This window comes from Vombatus ursinus, unplaced genomic scaffold, assembly GCF_900497805.2.
Source record: "Vombatus ursinus unplaced genomic scaffold, bare-nosed wombat genome assembly UNPS02014961.1, whole genome shotgun sequence".
NCBI classification, from domain to species: Eukaryota; Metazoa; Chordata; class Mammalia; order Diprotodontia; family Vombatidae; genus Vombatus; species Vombatus ursinus.
This window is the reverse complement of record NW_020954739.1, coordinates 147,271-168,878: the sequence shown is the minus strand read 5'-3', so window position 1 is coordinate 168,878 and position 21,608 is coordinate 147,271. Positions and strand designations below refer to the sequence as shown.

Sequence of the window (21,608 nt, the reverse complement as noted above, 5' to 3'; positions counted from 1 at the left end):
GGTGGGGTCCGCACAAGGGAGGAAGGTGTTAGAGACTTGGAGGCAGGGTGCAGGTCAGAGGGGCGGGGCCGAGCCGGGCTGGGGTGGGGGTCGGAGTGCTAGGGCAAGGAGTGGTGCTTCGGCCCTCCGGCTCACCTTGAGCAGCACGAAGAACTCGAAGACTCGGCGGAAGGCAGGCGGGAAGAGGCGCGAGTAGGTCACGGCCATCTTGAAGAAGAGCGCGTGGAAGAGGCGGTCGCGCACGTTAATGAGCGGGTTGGGGTTGGGGTTGAGATTGGGGGTGCGCGCCCCGCGAGGGGTCCCGGCCCCGCCGCCTCCGGCCGCCGCCCCCCCGGGCCCGGCCCCGCCGGCCGAGTTGGCAGGGCCGCTGCCCGGGGCGTTCCCGGGGCCGGGCGGGGGCGGCGGCAGGTTCTCCGACATCCTCCGCTGGGCCGCCGAGGCGCTAACAGGCCGGGGCTCCCGGAGGCGGCGGCCCAGCCGCCATTGGGCCCCTCCCGGGCCGCAGCGCTCCCGCCGGGTGCTCGCCCTCGCTCTCACCCCTGCCCCGCGCTCCGGCCGCTGCCGCTTCTCCTCCTCCGGCCGCGCCGCCGCCTCCTCACGGGCACCTACAGGCCACCATTCACCGCCTCCGCCGCTGCGACCGCGGCCCTGCTGCTGAGACGGCTCCGCCCGCGGGGAATCCTGGGACGCTGGAGGAACGGCCCCGCCTTCCAATCGGCCCCTGCGCACTTCCCTCCTTTCCCCTCTGCTGCCCTCCCCTTGGGTCCCGGCCGCCTAGGCGGGACCAAGCCAAAGCTTCTTTTGCATACTCTCTCCCATGAGACACCGCGCCATAAGCCTCGACTCGAAATTTTGCAAATACAACAGCATTTTTAATGCAACGCGAATAAAGTGGGAAAATTGTACTTTGTAGTTGTACATTGAGTTATTCTGAAAATGGCTTCGTTTTGGGAAGAAGTCAATCATAGTCGTCTTAAATATAAAATGGCTCGGTTACTCGGCTTTAAATACTCCAAGTTAGGAGCTCAGAATCGTGCTCGCTTCGGCAGCACATATACTAAAATTGGAACGATACAGAGAAGATTAGCATGGCCCCTGCGCAAGGATGACACGCAAATTCGTGAAGCGTTCCATATTTTGCTCCACCAATTTTACACATATAGCCTGGTAGACGAATGGGATTTTAGAGCTAAAAAGTGACTTAAATGGAAGTCATCTATTCCAAACTCTTCTTTTTATATGCTATATATATATATGTATATATACAAAATATACACATACACACACACAGAGACCGGGAACAGTCAGCCTATGATAAGTGAAGGAGAAATGCAGCGACCACTGGATCTTGCCCACAGCTTCCAGATGAAGGTGGGAGGAGAATCTCTATCTTCCAGATGGCCACCCTCTTTTATTGTATTACAGAGACAGGGTGAGTGTAGTGAGACAAGCACAGGGCAAGGAAGGAAGGAAAAAAAAAAAAAACACCCTGGAATCGAAGTAAAGTAGTGGACTTGAAACCCAGCTCAACATTTACTAGTTGTGTGTCTGAGGGCAAGTTACTGAACATCTCCCCAGCCTCAATTTCCTCATCTGTCAAATGGGGATAAAGTGCTTGCCTCAAAGGGATATTGCAAACATGCAGTTCAATACATTTATTAGTGGCCTACTGTGTGTTGGACCTGAGGGAGGGAGCTGGATGCAACCACATGGCTAAGCATTTATTAAGCACCCACTACGTGCCAGGTGCTGGGATTGTTGTTATTGTTCAGTTGTTTGAGTTCATCGGAACCCAGTGGAGTTCTTCCATGGGGTTTTCTTGGCAAAGATTCTGGAGTGGTTTGCCATTTCCTTCTCCAGTGGCAAACAGAGGTTAAGCGAATTGCCCAGGGTCACACAGCTAGGAAATTTCTGAAGGTGGATTTGGACTCCTCTTCCTGACTCCAAACCCAGCAATCCACTGCACTGCCTAGCTGCCGCAAGGTGCTGGGATTACAAAAAAATACCTGATTTCTTTGATATATATGGAGCTCTAGGATCAGGAAACTCCTTCTACCAATACAGGTCAGCACTTTCTCGTTTCTAATCTAGAGAGCTGAGAGCTAAGTGACTTGCCAAGGGTCATAGAGCCAACATGTGTTCCAGAAGCAGGACTTGAGACCCACTCTAGAATCATTGTTATACTCTCTTATTGAAGATAATAGTAGTTAGTCTAATGTTACATTGCCCCTTGATGTTGGCAAAAGAGCTTTATAAATATTACCCTGTCCACAACCTCAGGGAAGTAGATGTTATATTATCCCCATTTGACAGATGAGGAAACTGAGGCAGACAGAGATTAAGTGACTTGCCCAAGGTCACACAGTTGACATCTGAAGCTGGATCTGAGTGGAGAAGTTGCTGATTCCAGGACCAGTAATCTATTAACTGCTAGAGCTGGCTGCTTAAATACAAAATCATTTGGCTGGATCAAGACATTAGAAGCTGGGGAAGGTAAGGAAAGGATACGGTGTTTCTACAAGGCCCAGACCCTTGCCCTCATAGAGTTCCCAAACTCTTAAGAATGAAATGAGAAAATTTGAACCTTAAAGCCATGGGCGATGTTACAATTGCTTTCTATGTCCTGTGCCTCTGCCTTCTTCCAAAGCATCATCTCAAAATAGGCTAACTCTAGGTTGTCAACAGACTTTTGAATGCAGGCCAGACTGAACCCGTCTCTAACCTGGGAATGGCCAGAACAGAACACAGCAGGCTAGAGACAGGTGTGTCAGACACAAAGTAGCGATATGATTTATTTCAGAGTAAGGAAATGATGTATTCAAGGAAGCCCCCCTCCTGAGAAGGGGGACTTAATAGTTTGGGGTATAGGCAATGCTTATATACCCAAGTGGGCTGGACTATGACATAATCATTTTTAGGTCTTGAGCCACTGTTCCTGTGGGAACAGTATTGTCCCAAGTGTTGGGGGTCATGATTACTGTGTGGGGTACAGAACCAGAATTCTGTGACTGGAACAGGAGTGCAGTACAAGGAACAGGGATTGTGAGCATGTCAGAGATGTGATGGATATTGGCTCTCAGGTCCCTGGGAAATAGAGGCAGTGAACACCTAGTACAATACACTTTGCCAGAGGGTGAAGGATTATTGTTATGCCAAGCTCAGGGCACAGCCCACTTGCTGGGCCTTAGCTCTGGGAAACAGGATATCTCCAACATATTTTGACAAGGTCCTCCAAGGCCAAAACCTGAAATCTGATCAATGGCCCTTTATGTCAATCCCCTGAAGACCAGCCTAGCTAACTTCTGAGAGGCCCTTCACCAGACTGTCATGACAGTGAGGAGTACCCTAGCTAACTCCTGACAACCAACTGGTAAAGAGGCTGTCCCAGTGGGATCTGGAAAGCATAGTGGATTTAGGAATGGAAGGTCTGGGTTCACAACCTTCACTGCCACTTACAAGCTCTCTGGTTTTGGGAAAGTCACCTTAACCTCCCTGGACCTCAGTTTCCTTATCTATAAAATGAAGGCTTGGACTAGATGGTCTCTGCTGAGGTCCATTTCAGCTCTAAATTCTATGAGCTCATGGATCACTGAAGTGATGCTGCCAGCCAGACACTGAAGGGAGAAGAGGTCCGTGGACATTTTGCCAACCAACCACACACTAGAAGGCTCCAGACTGCTCAGGGAGAAGAAATTGACCCAGGAGGAAACTAGGCTGGGGGCAAGCCTGGGGTTCTCTAAGAGGTGATTCTTCCTGGGCCCTCTCCCATAAGACACCAAGAGCATTTCAAGCCAGAAAGGACCTTTACAAAACCAGTCCAATTCTCTCACTTTGCGAGGAATGGGGGACATAAGCTTTTATGGCCTCAACAAGGATTAAGCCAGCTGACTGTGTTTCCAGTGCCATCTTGAGGCTACTCCAAGCCTCAGGGTAATTTGCATGACCCTAGGAATTAAGCCTCTGGATGAGGGTGAAAGAGGAGAGTGGAAAAGCTGTCTTGCAGTTTAACATGAAAAAAAAAACAAACCTACGATCTTGGCAACTGGTCCCATCACTTCGCCACAAATGGGGCAGAAGAAATGTATGAAGAGTCAGATTTTATAATCTTGGGCTTCAAAGATCACTGCGGATGGCGACTGCAGCCATGAATTGACCCTTGTTCCTTGGAACGACAGCTGATCAGCATACCAAAAAGCAGAGACATTACTCTGCCGATGGAGGTCCATATAGTCAAAGCTTTGGTTTTCCCAGTAGCGATGTGTGACTGAACTATGCACAGAACGCTGAGTGCCGCAGAATCGGCGCTTTCAGATTGTGGTGCTGGAGACTTCTCAGACTCCCTTGGACAGCAAAGAGATCAAATCAGTCAATACTTAGAGAAATTAATTCAGGCGATTCACTGGAAGGTCAAATACTGAAGTTGAAGCTCAAATACTCTGGCCATATAATGAGAAGACGGGACTTGATGGAAAAGAGTCTGACTTTGGGAAAGATTGAAGGTGAAAGGAAAAGGGGATGGCAGAAGATGAGAGGGATGGATAGGCGTCGGCATGGGAACAACCAACATGAACGTGGGCAGACTTGAAGAGATAGTGGAGGATAGAAGGACCGTGGCAATGGTCCAGGGGATCATGAAGGGTAGGATACGACTGAACAGCAATGACAACAAAAGAGAAGAAGAGGGGGAAGAAGGACTGAAAGAATGGCAAGTAGAAAGCAATGAGAGTGTTTTTCCAGGAGATAAAGGATTAAGCGAGAGGTATTGGTCAGGTAGGGGTCACCCTGCCTATACTCCAGGGCAAGGAAGGGGTGAATGGAATTCAGTTGTCCTGATTCTGCTAGGAATGAGGGCTGGGGACTTTCAGTTGAATAGGCCAAGTTAGAAGCCTTCACAACCAGTCTGGGGAGGGTTGCAAGTCTAACAGAGGGATGTGTTAACTAGCCCAGAAGCCTATTTGCCCTAGCTAGCTCAGACTTACAACACTTTTCTGGAGAAGTGGAGGCAGGTAGAAGGCATAGTAGTAGGATAGAGGTGTTGGCGGTGGTGGTGAGGAGCCCCTTGGGGCTCCAGTAAGAACTGAAGGGAGTGACGGTTGAGAAACAACTCATCTGGAGGATTTCCTGCTCATATGGATTGGGCAGGTCTCTCTCCACCTGGAATCTGCCTTACTCTTCCCAGATCTCTGCTTGTCCAAATCTTCCCTGTCTTTCCAGGCTCTGCTGATGTGGCATTGCCTCCAGGAAGCCTTCCCTGATCCGCCAGCCAGGAAGGATTTTGCCTTTATAACTTTGCATCTGCTCCTCTCCCATCCTGCTATTTCATATAGTTATTTTTGTCCTCATTTTATGCTCCCTCAGCCCAGAAACTACCTGAGAGCAGGAACGCATCCCTCTTCCTGGATTTACTCCACACCTAAGGCCCCACATGTAGGAGGCAATGCTGCTTGTAGAGAAGCAGCTGGATGTCAACAAAAGGGCTCTGAATTTCAGGCTCAGACACTTTTTGTTTGTGTGACTGTGGATAAATCTTTTCCTTTCTCTCCATCTCAATTTCCTCCTCCATGAAATGGAGATGAAAATATCTGCCCTCTCTCTCAGAATTACTGGGAGGAACCTCTCGTCCCTCCCAGGAGAAAATGATAAATGGAATCGGCATCCAAGCTGTGACCTAGGTCAGAGTGACTCATTCATTTGTACAGAATTATTGGCATGCTGTCTCCTCCCTTAGAGTGTGAGTTCCTTGAGGGCAGGGGCTGTTGTTGCCTTTCTTTATATGCCCAGCACTTAGCACAGTGCCTGGTGTATACAGTAAGCGCTCAATAAATGCTTGTTGACAGACTGGTAATGGTATGACAACCAACCACCCCATCCCATAGCTAGCAAATTCGCTTTCTCCAGTCTCCAAATCTTTGTGACTCTTGAGTCAAAGATCGTCTAGGTTAAAACTCCCTTCCCCTACCACTTACTATAACAGCAGCTAGCATTTAAATAGTGCTTTGAGGGATTTACAAATGTCATTTGTTTCTCACAAGCATCCTTTGAGGTAGGTGCTATTAATATCCCTATTTTGCAGTTGAGGAAACTGAGGTAGACAAGTTAAATGACTTGCCTAGGGTTATACAGCTAGTAAGCATCTGAGGCTGTATTTGAACTCAGGTCTTCCTGACTCCAGGCCCACTGCTCTATCTGCCATGCTACCACTATCTAGCTGTCTCTTCATCATCCTCCGTAGACGTACCCCTCCACAGTCCTATCCCAAGCTGCCCTTCCATTTAATTGTATTCCCGGGATCGATTGTTAGCAACTTGCCCTTCATATTTTTTTTTTAAATGAAAAAACATTTACTGAATTCCTATTCCTACTAAGTTCCATGTGCTATGCTCAGAATTGGGGATGGATGACAACTACAGAAAGACAATCTATAGTCAAGTTCACACTTGGGGCGGGGGGGGGGGGGAGACAACATATTAGAGGGCAAAGTTGTTGGGTAAATGAAAAGACTTTTAAAAGTTCTAAGTCTGGGCAGCTAGGTGGTGCAGTGGATAGAGCTCCGGCCTTGGAGTCAAGAGAACCTGAGTTCAAATCCGGCTTCGGACACATAGCACATACTAGCTGTGTGACCCTGGGCAAGTCACTTAACCCCAATTGTCCATCCAAAAAAAAAAAAAAAAGCAACAACAAAAAAAAGTTCTAAGTTCTAGAAGTCATAAGGATGCACCAGAGGGGCATATTGCATAGCCCAGACAGGCATCTTTAGATTGTCAAATCAGACAATATTGGGATACTGTAGGGCATACAAGCCAGGTAAATGGTAAAGCTAGTAAGTCCTTAGAAAGCACAGATGGCAAGGTTTGTTTCACAGGCCATCTTACCTGAAGGAAAAGTTGGTGATTTCTATTACCCCAAGTCACGTGAGCAGTCTGGATTCATTTCTAAGTGATCTGGAATAAGAATTGAGCAAGTCAGAGTTCATTTGGATGTGACACAGATGAGGATATCTGCCTTTCTCTTATTGTCTCTACATGTGAACAATTTCTACAGTTGTTTATGGTATAGAATATAGTATTTTTTGTTTATATTATTGAAGAAAAATAGCACATAGAAAAATTGAGAAAGGATATGAAGAAAAAAATTACCAAAGATAGCCATGGAAGCCATAGCTCCATCACAAGGGGGTAGGGGGAAGAGTAAAGAGAAAATGCTTTGGAGATTACATTGCAGGGTTAAAGAGAATGACACTCGAACACCATCTCTAGGTACTGATTGAGTCTTCTCACTTCTTTCTAGTTGCTTCTCTGGCTAATCTTTGAGCTTCAGCATTGTCTTCAACTTTTGAACGAGCAGGTACATACTTCTACTCAATGTCCATGTCCCGAGTCATATTATCTAGCTTAGTGAATTGGTCTCAGTGACAACATCTTTATTTTTACTTGTTTTCCAGCCATTTTCTTTCCAGCCATCCATCCATTCATTCATACCTTTGGTGATAAGTTGGTTATCTGTGCACACAATAAGTCTGTCCTTATTTGGGTCTTTGCTTGCTCAATCCCTTTGGCAGCTGCTTCTAATGATGCTCTTTGGTCTGTCTGTCATCCAGAACGTGTACCACTTATGTTCAGATCATGGTCTGGTCCCCAGTAGACGCCAATATCTCCTTGCACCCCTTCTCTTCCATTATTTTTGTAGGTACCCTTGACGTACACAGTGTTGGGGTCTGATCCCTGATGTGGTTGCCCGTACTGACTTTCAGAGCCTCTAGTCTGCCAACCATAGTCATGGCTCCTCGGACTGTGTTTCCGATTCATCTCCGGTCTTTTCCAAAGACAGGGTGAAAAAGTAAACTAAGTCAGACCTTCAGAGATTGTCAACCTGCCCTTCATATTAAAAGTCTCATGCTTCTTCCATCTTTCCTTGGTAGATGTTTTCCTTGAAAGACACCACATCCCTGCCCGGCCCATTTTCATACAGGATGCCCTTCTCTCATCACCACACCCACACACACTGGACCAGAAAGTAGCGATAGAGCAGGTACACTTCTTGTTCCCCACAGCCACTTCCATATCACCCTTCTTCTGACATCGCTCTGGAACCTCCAAGTTGCACTCCATCCAGACATAGAACTGTATCCAGATCCTGGTGGCATTTACCTAACAGGTTATTCTCCCTCTTTTCTCCAGGTGCTCAGTACTTGACTCACAATCCTCTCCATCCCATCCCCAGGCCCTATGCTGGGGGACTTCAATATACATGTCGATGCCCCTTCAAACACTAGCTTCCACTTTCTCAAGCCTCATAACTCACATTCCACGTCAGCCTCGCAATCCGGAGCTCTGAATTTTCTCTCTGTGACCCTAGCCCCCTGCCCTTCCATTTCTCTCATACCTCACTCCTCCTGTGGTAGAAGAAATCTCCAGCAGGGTCCCACCGTGTAGGCGGGGCCTTTCAGTGGAAGCTGTCCCTGAGACTTGTTGATCCCATGAGTTAAGGCTCAAACTGTTGATGGGTCTTCCAGTCAACTGGGGATATAAAGGACCTAGAGTTGGAAGAGACTTCAGAGACCATTAAGGCCAACCCCCTCATTTTACCTTCAGACTGCTCCAGTCAACTGGACCTGGAATCAGGAAGACCTGAATTCAAATCTAACCTCAGATACTTGCTGGCTCCGTGACCCTGGGCAAGTCGTTTAATCTCTGTCTGCCTTGGTTTTTCTCAGCTGTAAATTGGAAGTAATAATAGCACTTACCTACCAGAATTGTTGTGAAGGGCCAATGAGATAATGTAGTTAAATGCTAAGAATACCAATACTAGCGTAACCATGCCTCAAAACCCATTTTACAGATGAGAAAATTAAGGTTAGAATGAGGACGTTGGGCTAGATGGCCTTTAATGATCCTATGATCCTTCTTGACCACAGGTTGCTTTTGACACTGTCTACCACACCTTCCTCCTGGATTATTTCTTCTCCCTTGGTTTTTGTGACCTTGCTCTCTTCACAGCAGAGAACACCAGTTTTCCTCCTACCTTTCTGACCATTCCTTCTTAGGCTCCTTTTCTGGATCATTGTCCAAGTCCCATCCCCTTAATGTGGGTGTACCCCAAGGCTCTATCCTGAGCCAGTATCTTTTCTTTCTCTGTACCCTCTCTTGGTGACTTCATCGAGTCCCACACATTTACTCATCCTCTATTTATGTATCATCGGTGTTTTAGCATTGTGTTTGTTTTTTAACAGTTATTTTTAATTTTCAGTTCCAAATTCTCTCCCTCCCTTCCCCATTGAGAAGGCAAGCAATAGGATACCCATTACACATGTGAAGTCATCTTTGCATTTCATTGAATCATAGCTTCAGAGTTGAAAGACACCGTAGAGACCATCTAATTCAATGCCCTCGTTTTACAGATGAGGAACTGAGGTCCGAAGGATTGAAGTGACTTGCCCAGGGTCACAGAGCTAGGATTAGAACTCAGGTCCTCTCTAAACCCAACACACTTTCCACAGTACCCCACTTTCCCCTAAATGATCTCGTTCCTATTTCTCTCTTGAGTTCCGTTCCCATATCACCAGCTAACTGCTGGAAACCTCTGTCTGGATATCCTACATGCATTTCAACCGTGTTGTGTCTAAAACAGAATCCATTATCCCCCCCCCCCCCCAAATACATCCCTCTTCTTAATTTTCCTAGCTAGGTGGCACAGTAGACAGAGCATCAGGCCTGGAATCAGGAAGAGCTGAGTTCAAATCCAGCTTCAGATACTTACTAGTTGTGTGACCCTAGGTAACTCATTTAACCTTTGCCTCAGTTTCCTCATCTGTATGTAGGATGGAGCTAATAATAGCACCTACCTCCCAGGGTTGTTATGAGGATCTGATGAAATTCTATTTATAAAGCACTTAACACAGTGTCTGACTCATTGTAGGTGTCATTTAAATACTTATTCCCTTCCTTTCCCCGTTTTTGTCAAGGGTACCACCCTCCTTCCAGTCAGCCAGTTTCACAACCTCAGTGTTATCCTTAACTCTTCACTCTTTATCAACCCACATTTCCAATTAGTTGCCTAGTCCTATTGATCCTACCTTCACGACGTATCTCATCTATACTACTAGATCTATCTATTATACTATCAGATCTAGCTGATTTATACTACTGCGATAGCTCCTGATTGATCTCTGTGCCTCGGTTCCCCTCCCCCCCTTCCCCATGCATTCTCCACAGAGCCGTCCAAAGGATATTGCTAAAGCAAAGCCCTGATCATGGCCCTCCTCTGTTCAGCTGCTTCTTGTTGCCTTTGGATCATACCCCCTAACTTGATATTCTCCGTGGTTCTGTCCTAGACCTTCTGTTCTCTATCATCAGCTTCCATGAGTCTCTGGACTGATTTGATAGTACTTCCCATTATAGATACTCTATATTTCAGTCACACTGGCCAATTTGTTATTCCTTGTATGGAGCATCTGTTTCCCACCTCTGGGCCTTTGCTTGAGCTGTGCCCAATTTCTTGGATGCCCTTCATTCCTCACCTCCATCTCTTGGAATCTCTAGCTTCTCAAAGCTTTAGCTCAAATGCCACCTCCTTCAAGAAGCCTTTCTTTTTTCTTTCTTTTTTGCTAGGCAATAGGGTTAAGTGGCTTGCCCAGGGTCACACAGCTATAAGTGTCAAGTATCTGAGGCCAAATTTGAACTCAGGTCCTCCTGACTCCATAGATGCTGCTCTATCCACTGCACCAAAGAAGCCTTTCTAATCCGCCCATTTAGTTCTGTCTCCATCTGAAATTATTTAGTATTGCCTTGCCTATTCCTTGGGTTTACTTCCAGCTGAAAATCTTTCATCACTATGATCTCTGTACGTACTATATTCTACCACCACTCTTCCCTGCCCACCACCCAGCAAAATGTAAGTTCCTTGAGGGTAAGAACTTTTACAGGTTCTGTCAGTATAACCCAAGTGCTTACTACAGTATCTGGCACACAGCAGGTGCTTAATAAATGTTTATAGATTTGAATTTGCAAAGCACTATGTAAACTGTCATTATTATTTATTGAATGAATAATTCAATAATAAACAAAACAAAGGAGGCCTATAAAGACCAAGAGAGAGATTAGGAAGAGGCAGAGGAGGAAGGAGTCCAGGCATAATGCTGGCCTCTGGGAGCCCTAGACCATGAGTCAGAAGGCTTGGGCTCTGCTGGAGCAAACTAGTTAATCTCTCTCACCTCAGTCTCTGTCTCTCTCTCTCAGGCAATGGGGATTAAGCCACTTGTCCAGGGTCACACAGCTAGTGAGTGTTATGTGTCTGAGGCCAGATTTGAACTCAGGTCCTCCTGACTCCAGGGCTGGTGCTCTATCCACTGCGCCATCTAGCTGCCCCCTCAACCTCAGTCTCTTATAAAATAGAGATAATAATATTCACACTGTACTTGTGGGAAGGTAGGGGACCAGGAAGATAACAGTGTCAGATCCGGGAAAGAGGCTTAACTCTGAAGCTCTCTTTCTCTGTTTCTGTCTCTTTTTCTCCCAACTTCTGTCTCTGTCTGTCTGTCTGTCTTTCTCACACACACAGTTGTTGCAAGAAGGAAAAAAAAGAAAAGAGGAAGAGAAAAGCAGAAACGTGAGGAGAGAGAAGAACTGGGCAATCCCATATTATCTCTCCCTCAAGAGTCCCTGGGGTTGCCCAGGCGGCTTGAGTCCAAGAGCTTCTCACTCTAGGGGAGCTCCACCTTTCCCTGTTTGGTCCCTAGGGTGGGTGAAGACAGCTTCCTGATTCTGCTCCACCCTCCTTGGGGCCTTCCCTCCAAGGCAGACAGTGCTACTATGGTCTGTTTGTAAAGTTCTCTTTCCTAGAAGAAGCATCAACTCATGGGGGAGGGGGTGGGGTGGGGTGGGGTGGGGAGAAGTATCTCTCCATTGTGAAGGGGTGCTATGTCTTTTTATCTATTGATGTCACTTTGTCTCTTTATTTTTTCATGTTAAACATATTTCTACATTAGTCAAGTTGTGAAAGAAGGAACAGAACAAAAGGGAAAAACCATGAAAAAAAACAAACAAAGAAGGTGAAAATAATATGCTTTGATCTGCATTCAGACTCCATAGTCCTTTCTCTGGATGTAAATAGCATTTTCTGTCATAAGTCCTTTGGAATTGTCTCAGATCATTGTATTGCAGAGAAGAGCTAAGTCTATCAAAGTTGATCATTGCACAATGCTGCTGTTACTGTGTACAACGTTCTCCTGGTTCTGCTCACTTCACTCAGCATCAATTCGTGTAAGTCTTCCCAGGTTTTTCCAAAATCCTCCTGCTCATCATTTCTTACAGCACAATAGTATTCCATCACAAGCTTATATATATATATATATATATATACACACACATATATATATATACATATATATATATATATGACAGCTTATTCAGTCATTCCCCAGCTGATGGGCATCCACTCAATTGATAATTCTTTGCCACCACAAAAAAGAGTTTCTATAAATATTTTTGTACGTGTGGGTCCTTTTCCTTTTCTCTCTGTCTCTTATTTCTCTTTCTCTCTACCTTTGTCTTTTTTCTCCTGTCACAAAGAATTTGAGAATTGGAAGGGACCTCAGCAGACATCTAATCCACCCTATACCCCCACCTCCCCCACCCCTGCCCAAATCTCCACCATAACGGATCCAAGCTCTTAAGGAATCTGTATGGTGTTTCCCCAGCCAGATATGGTGAGAGTTGATTACTCCATTAGACTGCGAAGTGGGAATGTTTTTGTCTCTCTTTGAATCTCAGTGTTCAGCACAGTGCCTGACACACAGGTTAATGTTTCTGTCTCTGTCTCTCATTATATCTCTATTTTTTTTTTCTCTATCAAAGCAGCCACCACAAGGAGGAGGCCGAAAGAGTCCAGAAATCTCCTCAGCCAGTAAAGTCTTGGCCTTCTTGCCAATCAATGTGGCAAGTCAGGGACAAAGTATTTCAGAGTACAAACTCATTTGTACTTTGGGAAAGGATAAAGGGAGATTAAGAACACCAACCTTGAAAAACGAAAAGAAAGAAAAAACCCCAGAAAGGAAAAGACGCTTGCTGAAAGTTGGGCATGAGATACAACGAAATCAGATCATCACAAGCACTGTGTATGAAACACCTAGCCGCAGCAGCCCTTTTTGAGCTGAGGAATACGGGGTCAAACCTGCCAAAGTGGCAACTTGGGATTTATATAACAGTAATTAGAAGACCTGGAAGGAGAGAGCTCTCCCCCTGCTTAGAAATGGGCGAAAGGAGCCAGATGGGGAACAAGATGATTTTCTCCCTTTCCTCCTGAGATTTTGAAAACAGGACCCACTGGAGACTGCTTACCTAAAAAGTCATTTGGGTGTCCTTGGGAGACACCCATAGGTCAGACTGGAAGGGGAGAAACTGAGATTTCAGCTTGTGCATTTTAAGAGCAAACATCGTTAATTTCATTTTCATTGTAGAGAAGGTTCTGAGGAGGTTGAGAATGCAGCCTCTCTCTGCTCCTAACTTTTTTTTTAACTTTAATTTCCCTTAAAAAAAATTTTTTTTTTCCTTAGCAAAATGCAGCCTGATCGAAATACAACAAGTAGTCTTTTGTGTCTTGAAAAAATGGGAAGAAGATAAGATTCTCAGTAAGAGGAGAATGAATATGAGCCAAATCAGTTATGGATTGTTGTTAGGCTTGTCAATTCTCGCACTGGGTTAGAACATAAATTTTAAATTAATGATAATAATAAAATATATTGATAATTTATATGTAGTTTATAATTATATCTATAATTTATATATAAGTTATTGTCATAATTTATATTTAGGTTATAATATAAATCATATTTCTAAATTATGTGTGGATTATAATATAAATTATATTTATAATTTACATATAATTGATCATTAGAAATAAATTCCTAACTCCAAATTCTAAATTGATCATAAATTCTTAGACTAAGTTAGAATAAACTCAGGGCTAGGGTACGGAAAGAAAAATTCGAAGGTCTGGGACCTGTCAGAGATGCTGAAAAGGAACAGAAAACTTGGAACAACTGGGTCCAGGTCTCACCTGCACAGAGCCTGTTCTCAGAGGTTCTATACTCTGAATGACTCCTCCAGCCCTGTCTTTGACCCTAAATACCGGTGTAAAGAAAATCCTCTTGTGGAATGAGGCAATGCCACCTCTCTACCCTCCCCCCTCATTTACATGCAGCTGAAACCTGAAGTGGACAACAAATAGACATAGAATGGAACAGAGTTGACACATTTCCAAAGTCAACAAGCATTTATTAAGCACCTCATGTGTGCCAGGCACTGTGCTGAGCATTGGGGATACAAAGAAAGGGAAAAAACAATCCCAGCTCTTACGGAGCTCCCAGTCTTCTGGAATGATCACCTCTCATCTTGTCCAGCAGGGTAAACACCATACTGAAATGCCTCAGCACCCAATGAGCTAAAGAAGAAATAGAAATGGCATTTAAGCAGATAAAGGTGGAAACTGAAGCTGGACCTAAAGAAATCTCTGCTGGGGAACACCTAGGTGTTGATTTTCAAGGTATCTTAAAGAGGGAAGATTCCAAAAAAAATGGAAACAGTTAAAGATAGTATTGTAATCACTACGTGAAATAATGACAGAGAAAGATGGACCCATGGACCTATTTATTAATTTCTACAAAATCTTGCATGATAATATGATAATTATGATTTGATGATAATATGAAAAGAGAACAGGCAGACTTTTGCAAATTATTTTTCACAGCAGTCCATATCTTCATTGTGATACAATTGAGAACGCATGATTCTTCTGGGTTTATTGTGTGTTGATTTAAACAAAAAGAAAAACAAAAAACAGGAGTAGCTAAGTGGTGCAATGGATAGAGCACTGGCCCTGGAGTCAGGAGGACCTGAGTCCACGTCTGGTCTCTGACACTTACTAAACTATATGACCTTGGGCAAGTCACTTAACCCCAATTGCCTCAAAAAAAAAAAAAAGAAAAGAAAAGAGAGAGAGACTTTTCCTTCTGCTCTGTATGGATCTTGCATGGATGTGTAGGTATTTACATATTTTCTTCCTATTATAGTCTCCCTAGACGCTGAGCTCTTTGAGGGCATGAACTGTTTCTGTCTTTCTTTGTTTCTCTTATGCTTAAAGCATAGTACCTGGCACCGAGTAAGTACTGAATAAATTCTTACTGACTGATCAATTCACAATCCGAACAATAATGTGCTGTTGTTCCGTCAAATCTGACTCTTCATGATCCCATTTGGGGTTTTCTTGGCAAAGATACTAGAGTAGTTTGCCATTTCCTTCTCCAGCTCATTTTACAGATGAGGAAATTGAGGCAAACAGGGTCACACAGCTAGTAAGTGTCTCAGGAAGAGAAGTCTTCCTGATTCAGGCCAGGTACTCTATCCACTTTCACACCTAGCTGTAGTGGATCCATCACCTACTGGGGTTGATTTTTTTGAACCCAAGTGTAGAGCTAAGCAGCTAGGTAAATACAAGGAGAGTGCTGGGCTTAGAGACAGGAAGGCCTGAGCTCTCCATTTGCTTTCCTCTCACTCTTCCTAACTCTCTGCTGTCTGACTTCTAACTTCCTCATTCACCTGAATGAAACTGCTTGATCTAAATCTCTCTCTCTCTCTCTCTCTTTTTTTTTTTTTTTTTAGGCAATTGGGGTTAAGTGACTTGCCCAGGGTCACACAGCTAGTAAGTGTCAAGTGTTTGGTCTGAGGCCAGATTTGAACTCAGGTCCTCCTGACTTCAGGGCCAGAGCTCTATCCACTGCATCACCTAGCTGCCCCCCAGTGATCTCTTAACTGTCAAATCTAATGGCCTTTTCTCAATTCTCCTCCTTCTCTACCTCTCTATAGACTTCGGCACTATGGATCATCCTCTTCTCCCTCATGCTCTCTTCTCTCTGGGTTTTGGGGGCACCGGTCTTTCCTGGTTCTCTTGCTACCTGTTCTGATATCTTCTTCATTTTCTTTGTCAGATTTTCATCCAGGTCATACCTACTAACCCTGGGTGTCCTGCAGAGTCCTGTCCTAGGCCCTCTTCTTTTCTCCCTCTATACTATTTCACTTAGTGACGTTGTTAGCTCCTATGATCTTGATGCTGATGATCCCCAGATCTACTTGTCCCAACCTAACCTCTCTGCTGATTTCCAATCACATATCTCAGCCTCTCTGTCAGACATCTCTAACTGGATGTCCTGTCGACATCTTAAACTCAACATGTCCAAAACAGAACCCATTATCTTTCTTGCAAAACTATTTCCCCTTCCACACTTGCCAGTCATGGTTGAAAGGACCACCAGCCTCCCAGTCAACCAGACTCATAACCAGATGCCATCACTCCTTACTCTCTTTTCCCCCACCCCTGTATCCAATCATTGTCATGTCCTATCATGCCTACCTTCGAAACATCTCTTGTCTATGGGGGACATCTATGTCCCCTTATCTCCTCTGCCACTACCACTTAGACTATTGCAATAGCTTATGGTTGGTCTTCCTGTCTCAAGTCTCTTGCCGCTTCAATCCACCCCTCCACTCATCTGTCAAATTGATCTTTCTAAAGTATAGGTCATCCCCCTTACTCCATAAACTCCAGTGGTTCCCTATTACCTCCAGGATCAAATATAAGTCTTCTGCTTGGCTTTTAAAACCCTTCATAAACTGACCCTTCCTACCTTTCCAGTCTCCCCTTCACATTCACTTCAGTCCAGCGACTCTAGCGTTCTTACTGTTTCTCAAACAAGGCACTCCTTCTCCTGGCTGTTTTCTCTGGTTGTTCCCCATGCCTGGAAGGCTCTGCCTCCTGGCTGCCCTGGCTTCCTTTCAGTTTCAGCTAAAGTCCCACTTTCTTCTGCAAAAACCCTTTCCTACTTCTCCTTATTATTGGTGTTTCCCCTCTGAGACTATCCTCAATTTATCCGCCTTCCATCTTGTCTGTACATAGTCATTTGCATGTTATCTCCCAGGTTAGACAGTAACCTCTTGAGAGCAAAGATTGTTTTGTTTTTGTTTTTGTTTTTGTTTTTTACTTTCTTTGTATGCCTAACACTCAGCACTGTGCCTTGCACATAGTAGGTTCTTAACAAATGCTGGTTCACTGCCTGACTTGCCTTCAAGGGCTTCCATTCAAATGGAGGAGAAAACTTGTAGATGTATATATAGGAATATGGAAAGAGAGAGACTAGAGCTGTGATTTCTTGGGTGTATAGGGAACTCTCTGGGTGACAAAACTGCAACTTACAGTCTTAGAGGGTTAACTAAGGGCAGCCAGGTGGTGCTGTAGTGCACAGAGCACCTGGCCTGAACTCAGGAAGACTCATCTTCATGAGTTCAAATCTGGCCTCAGACACTTACTATAGCTGGGTGATCCTGGGCAAGTCACTTCACCCTGTTTGTCTCAGTTTCCTCATCTGTAAAATGAACTGGAGAAGGAAATGGCAAACCTCTCCAGTGTATTTGCCAAAAAAACCCCAAATGCGGTCACAAGAAGTCAGACCCAGCTAAAAAAGCAAAAAACAAAAAGACAAAAACAAAAACAAACAAACAAAAAAAAAAGACTGAGCAACAAAGGGTTAACTAGAACACCAAGAGTCTGAGTGATTTGCCTGTGGTCAGAGAGCTAATATGTGTCACAAGTCCAACTTGAACTCAGGTCTTCCTGGCTTCTTGGAGGCTCTCCAGTGAGCTCTCCAGTATCTACAGATATAGGGTAACCTTGGGGAAGAATTCTCTAGAAGCTGGGGTGGACCAGGAAAGGTAGATGGAATTGCTTCCGCTGAAGCTTGAGATCCCAAGAGATGAAAAAGAGAGAGCAACCCACAAAGATATGAAATCAAGAGATGGCATGTCCTGTGTGACAAACACCAAGAAGGCTGGACCTTCATTCCTGACTTTGTTCAATGGTCTCTGGTTATTTACATCACAAGAGACAGAAAACAGGGACCGTTTGCTTCACCTCAGAGGTCTTTGCCAGCGTCCCAGAGAACGTTCAATGCCGAGCCCTAGAGGACGTGGGATTGTCTGGAGATCCAGCTGAGGTCCTCCAGATGTCCTCACTGGCAAGTGACAGTCCATCTGAGCTCAGAAAACTACAGAAACCCCCTAGTGAGCATCACAACAACTAAAAAACTGACTGTGTGAAGAGAACTACAAATTTCCATTTTGACTCTTACGCCTGTGAAGCTTATATGGTGCTTTCTACACAGCCACCTGGGAGGCAAGGAGTTTGCAAGTGCCTTTTATATTCATTTTACAAATGTGGAAGGGTATGGGTGAGATGGGAATAAGTGTTGATTAAGTGTCTACTATGCATCAGGCACCGTGCTAAGCGTTTGCCAATTATTATCTCATTGGATCCTCAAGACAGCCCTGGGTGGTAGTTGCTCTTATTATCCCCATTTTACAGAAGAGGACACTGAGGTAGATAGAGGTTAAGTGACTTGCCCAGGATCACACAGCTGGTAAATGTCTGAGGCCAGTTTTGAACTCAGGTCTTCCTGATTCCAGGCCCAGTGCTCTACCTACTATGCCACTTAGCTACTGGATACAGAGACCCTAAAAAATTGACACAGTTACAGTTACAAAGTGTATGAGGCAGGATTCAAACCCAGGTCCTACTGACTCTGTCTGGTTCCAGCTCCATCCCCCTCACCACACACTCCATAATATACATTACACAGATTACAGCACGCTGCTGGATAAGCATTCTGTGAGTTAGTCCAGAATAGATGGTGCAGTGGATAGAAGACTTGACCCGGAATCAGAAAGACCTGAGACACTTACTAGCTGTGTGCCCCTGGGTAACTGATTTCACCTTGTTTGCCTCAGTTTCCTTATCTGTAAAATGAGAAGGAAATGGCAAACTACTCTAGTATATCTGCCAAGAAAACCCCCAAATGGGGTCACCAAGTGTCGGACACAACTGAAAACAACTTGACAACAACATACATATCCCACGTGGGATAGCCAGGCATCAGGAAAAGCTGCACCCCAGGAAGAAGGCTTGCCTTCCCCCTTCTCCTGGGCTGTTTGACTGCTCTCCCTCCTTCTGACAAGATAAAGGACCAGTCAGCCTTCCCGTCTCCCCTGCCTCCATTCCCTGAACTCCCCCCAGACACTGTCATCTCAATGACCTGTGGAACCCAAGGCATTCTGGGCTTTTCCATCCAGCGCGGAGCTGAGCTTTCTTCCCCAATTAGCACATGAGCTCCTGGAGAGAAGAGATTGTCTTAATTTTTTTTTTCTCTCCCTATCTCCAAGGTTTAGCATGGTAAGCATTTAACAAATGCTCATTTATTCATTCACTCACTCCTCATCCCTCCCTGGGCTGGCACAGCTGAGAATGGACAGTGAGCTTCCGGGCTTGCTTCATACTCCTCACCTACTGTGTCCCAACCACACTGGCCGGTTTCCATTCCCTTCATGTGATGCTCTCTTCTCACCTTCTTACCTTTGCGGGCATTCGCTCCAATCCTGGAATTACTCCTCCCTTGTCTCTGCCTCATAGAATCCCTATTCTCTTACAAGGCCCACTTCAAGGACCAGCTTCTACATGAAGTCTTTCCTTCCCTCCCCCATCCCCTGGTGCCCCTCAAAAAATTTTTGAGGCCAGATTTGAACTTAAGAAGGTATCTTCCTGACTCCAGGCCCAGCGTTCTATCCGCTGAGCCACCTAGCTGCCTTTGGGTTGGACTAGATGATCTCTAAAGGCCTTGTCAGTACTGGTTTTTTTGTCATGAAAGTCTTGCCCAGCTCTGACATTCTGGGTTCTAAGGGCCCTTCCAGCTCTGACACTCTGTGTTGTAAAGGACCTTCTCTCTGACACTGTTCTAAGGGCCCTTCCGGACTCTGACATTGTAGATTCTAAGGGCCCTCTCAGGCCTGAATTCTCTATTCTAAGATCCCTTCCACTTCTGACATTCTGTGACCTGAGAGCTCTCCCAGCCTTGACATTCTGTTTTGGAAGGTCCATCCCAGTATTTTCTAAGGACGCTTGCATTCTTCATGTTTCATAATTCTCAATGGCCTTCTGTAAACTGTTCTGGGAACTAACCCTTATTTTTAACCTTGTTCCTCTGAGAAAACGTGCTCCAAATCACAAATACCCAATTTGCAAATAGCCTTTTGGCAAATAGCTCTTGTTGAGTTCCCAGCCTCCTATATTGTGGCTTTACTTTGTGGACTCCCTATTGGGTGGGAGGCTTACCCAGCCAGCCAGTCCTCTTGTTCAGAAGTAAGAGGGGTCCTGAACATCCCATCCTCCTCCCCCTTCCCCCCACACCTCATTCATACATTCTTTCCTGCTGCTAGCCAGCTCCTCAGCCCTGACATCACTGGCCTGGCATCTGAGTCACTGGAGAGCCAGGAAACCCTGGGGCTCCCAAGTCTTGCGTCTGGACTCTAGCTCCAGGGAGGGGCTGGGGGAATTCTGAGCTAAGGATTCCCAGGGCATGGGAGTGGGGAGGGGGAGAAAGGATACAGAACTGGGAAGACCCAGAAAAACCTAGATCCCAGGCCCCTTAGGTAGTATCAGTGAGGGCAAGGGGGAGGTGAAAGTAGAAGCCAGGCCCTGACCTCAGGGGAGATAGGGGGGTGTGGAATTCCAGGGGAAGGTGCTTCCCGCCTAGGACTCTTATGTCAAGGGAGAGGTACAAACCCACAGATGGGCCTGTGTGCTTGCCTCAGCATCCAGCCAGGTGAATGTATCCAGTATGGTGAATGTAGGAGGGCTGACAGAGCACTTTCATGTTTATGTTAGTGCACACGTGTTCTAGGGTGTCTGTGAGTGTATCTACATGTGAACACATATGAATATCTGAATGTAACTATAGACCTCTACCTAAGAGAGTACCTGAGAGGGACCTTATCTGTGAATGTGTCCTAGGCTATTCCTCAATTAATCAATCCATCAACAAGCATTCATTAAGTACCTACTATATGCCAGCCCCTGTGCTAGGGATACAAAGAAAGTCAAAATCATGGTCCCTGCCTTCAAGGGGCTTACATTATAATGGTGTAGAAAACATGCAAATAACTACATGCATCTAAGATAGATACAAGGTAGATGGGCAGTAGGGCAGCTAGGTGGTGCCATGGTGCATAGAGTGCTGGGCCTAGAGTGAGAAAGACCTAAGTTCAAATGTGGCTTCAGATGCTTCCTAGCTGCAAAACCCTGGGCAAGTCAGTTACCCCGTTTGCCTCAGTTAATGGCAAACCACTCCAGTATCTTTGCCCCAAAAAAACCAAACACCCAAATGGGGTCACAAAGAGTCCAAGGAGACTAAACAACAAATGGGAGGTACTCAGAGGGAGGACACGAGAAGTGTCAATACTCACTAAGTCCTGGCAGGGATAGCCCTGGCTTTTTTCACTTGGGGAGACAAGGTTCCCACACCTGAAACAATGAGAGATTAACACACAGCAGGAGGTAAATTGCATGGGAGGACAGCTGTAGGAGTATGTACCTTTCTCTGTACACACACCACCCCTACACCAGATCTGTATCTGATCTGGTCATCCAAGGTTTACATCTGTGCAGATATCTTGTGCGTTTCCTTCTTTCCAGGTGTTTGGCTGTGTCTTCAAGGCAGTCTGGTTGGCTGGGTGTTT

General features: G+C 45.4%; 1 protein-coding gene and 1 non-coding gene across 2 annotated transcripts in view; one reads left to right on the top strand and one right to left on the bottom strand.

The window, feature by feature from the left end:
- Positions 1 to 435, bottom strand: part of TMEM259 (transmembrane protein 259) — a 60,610-nt gene extending 60,175 nt beyond the window's left edge. Inside the window, exon 1 of the mRNA XM_027845355.1 lies at positions 136 to 435. Within this exon, the coding sequence (XP_027701156.1) occupies positions 136 to 420 (285 nt within the window). The 5' untranslated portion in view covers positions 421 to 435. The remainder of the gene's footprint in view (positions 1 to 135) is intronic.
- Positions 436 to 1,033: 598 nt separating this feature from the next.
- On the top strand, positions 1,034 to 1,140 carry LOC114030584. Its single transcript, XR_003567634.1, has one exon. It is a non-coding gene; the product is annotated as a U6 spliceosomal RNA (small nuclear RNA).
- Positions 1,141 to 21,608: the final 20,468 nt, after the last annotated feature.